This window comes from Alligator sinensis, unplaced genomic scaffold (genome assembly GCF_000455745.1).
Source record: "Alligator sinensis unplaced genomic scaffold, ASM45574v1 scaffold337_1, whole genome shotgun sequence".
Classification (NCBI taxonomy): domain Eukaryota; kingdom Metazoa; phylum Chordata; order Crocodylia; family Alligatoridae; genus Alligator; species Alligator sinensis.
The window spans coordinates 612,506-614,807 of record NW_005841927.1 but is presented as its reverse complement, the minus strand read 5'-3'; the positions used below and the strand labels follow the sequence as shown (position 1 = coordinate 614,807).

At 53.2% G+C, this 2,302-nt stretch overlaps 1 protein-coding gene across 1 annotated transcript in view; it reads right to left on the bottom strand.

Annotated features, from left to right (window-relative positions):
- Positions 1-2,302, bottom strand: part of GPATCH3 (G-patch domain containing 3) — an 8,830-nt gene that overhangs the window by 6,368 nt on the left and 160 nt on the right. Inside the window, 2 exon segments of the mRNA XM_025198628.1 lie at positions 7-425; positions 2,217-2,302. The exon segment at positions 2,217-2,302 is cut by the window's right edge and continues 46 nt beyond it. Coding sequence (XP_025054413.1) covers positions 7-425; positions 2,217-2,302 — 505 coding nt within the window.

Below are 2,302 nucleotides of genomic sequence, written 5' to 3'. Positions count from 1 at the left end.
TTCCGATTTTTCCTTTCCTGATCTTTCCCCAATGTCGTCATCATCATCATCGTCATGCGTTTGATCCGGCACCCCAGAACTTATCACAGGCTCACTTTCCTCTGTGATCTCATCACCTGCAGCTGTATAGACCAGCTCTTGTGCAAAAGTCTCAGTGTCCTGGTATTTGAAGGGCACATTCCCATAGCGACGAGAGGAGCCTGTTTTGGGGAAGTTCAGCTGCAGTTTCTTGATAACTCGGGGTGGCAGCCTGCAGGCCCTGATCAGCTCCAGGAAGACACTCAAAGGGGTTCCCACATTGCCCTGGGGCATGAACGCAGGAGGGTTCAGCTCAGGCAGCCACTTTAAGTCAGTCTGGGTGAAAGTTTCGCTCTGGGTTTTACTCTGAAGTTCCTTTTTAGTTTTGTAGGTGAATGTGTCCACGTCTAAGGAGAAACAGACAGCAGGTTAAGACTGTGCCATGCCTTAGGTAAACACAAGGGTTTCACCCAGAAAATCAGACTGGAGAAGGATGCTTATGACATGGCTTTTAACACCTGGGAGACACAGAGCTCATACAGCGCAGGGTGCTCTGTTCTGTTAGAAGTTCTCAATGGATGCAATTTTACTTTTCTCTCTCAGACATTTGTTTCAAACCTTCAAGTACCCATCACACAAGGCAGATTCATAGATTGTAGAGTCGGAAGGGACCACAATGGACCGCTGTGTCCGACCCCCTGCCCCTGGCAGGAAAGAGGACCGAGGTCAGATGACCCCAGCCAGGTGACTATATCCTCCTCTTGAAGACGTCCAAGCTAGGTGATAGCACCACCTCTCTTGGGAGCCCATTCCAGATCCTGGCCACCCTTACTGTGAAACATTTCTTCCTAATATCTAACCTATATCCACTCTCAACTAGTTTACACCCGTTATTCCTAGTCACTCCCTGGGGCGCCATAGTAAACAGTGCTTCCCCTATTCCCCGTTGACCTCCCCTAATAAATTTATAGGCGGCCACAAGATCTCCCCTCAGCCGTCTCTTGTGAAGGCTGAAGAGATTCAGCTCTCTCAACCTCCCCCCGTAGGGTCTATCACGAAGGCCACTAATCGTGCGAGTGGCCTCCTCTGGACCCTCTCCAGACTCCCCGCGTCCCTCTTGAAGTGCGGCGCCCAAAACTGGACAAAGCACTCCAACTGCGGTCTGACCAGCGCCGCATAGAGGGGGAACATCACGTCCTTTGATCTATCAGTCATGCACCTGCTAATGCACGACAAGGTGCGACTGGCCTTGTTGATGGTCTCGTTACACTGCCGGCTCGTGTTCATCTTGGACTCAGTTATGACTCCAAGATCCCTCTCTGCCTCCGAGCTGCTGAGAAGGACACTCCCCAACCTACAAGGTGTGCTGGGGGGGGTTCCTCCTTCCCAGAAACACTTCACCAAATAGATTCATGCATCAGGCAAAACAACTGAAAAATAAAAGCCTTTCTACTCGCATGATAACCCATGCGTCACACCACAAAACATTAATTGGTTTATTAAATACTGCTCTATTACAGGAAGTGCTCAGGCCAATGACACGAGGGAACTGTAGTCAGAACCCCGCTTTACAACATTCTTTTCGTTTCCAGGTCAGACTGTAGTTCGGTGGTTACCAACCAATCCACTGGTAGATCTCTGCGCCTCTTGGAGTCAATCCGAGGCTGGGGGCGCCGAGTGCCCACACCCCCCCCAGCCCAGCAGGTCAGTCGGTGGGAGAAGAGAAGGGGAGGGGCTAGATTGAGGCCCCCATTGTAAGTGCCAGAGGCAGGAGCAGGGGTAAGTTGAGCGGGGTCCCGGCTGGGTGGGACTTACTTGCTGGGGGAGGTGAGCCCCCAAATCATTTTTTTTTCCTTTCTGTTTTGATCTCCCCCCAGTTTACCTGCTGGGCGGAAGGGGTGGGGGGGGGGGGGGCCACTGGCAGCAGCAGCACAGGGTAGATCTCAGGTTGCTTTTAAATGCCCAAAGTGATCTCCTACTCAAGACGGTGGGAGACCCCTGCTTTAGATCGTTCCTCCATAAAAAAGCAAAACCAAGCAAAAAGGGGGCTGCTTTCCAGACACGCTTCGCATAGCAACCTTCTCTTGTCCGTTTCTGTCCCTGCTGGCGAGGCGATGGGTGCAGATCAGGTACAAAAATCAGATATTAATGTTCGCGGGGCAGAAAGGGGGCAGCAGCCCCCCCACCCCAGCCCTCACCTGCGTCCGGGGCGACTCGGACCCTGCGGATGAGGCAGCGGCCGGGCAGCGCCTCGCCGCGGGGGCCCAGCCAGCGCCGGCCCGAG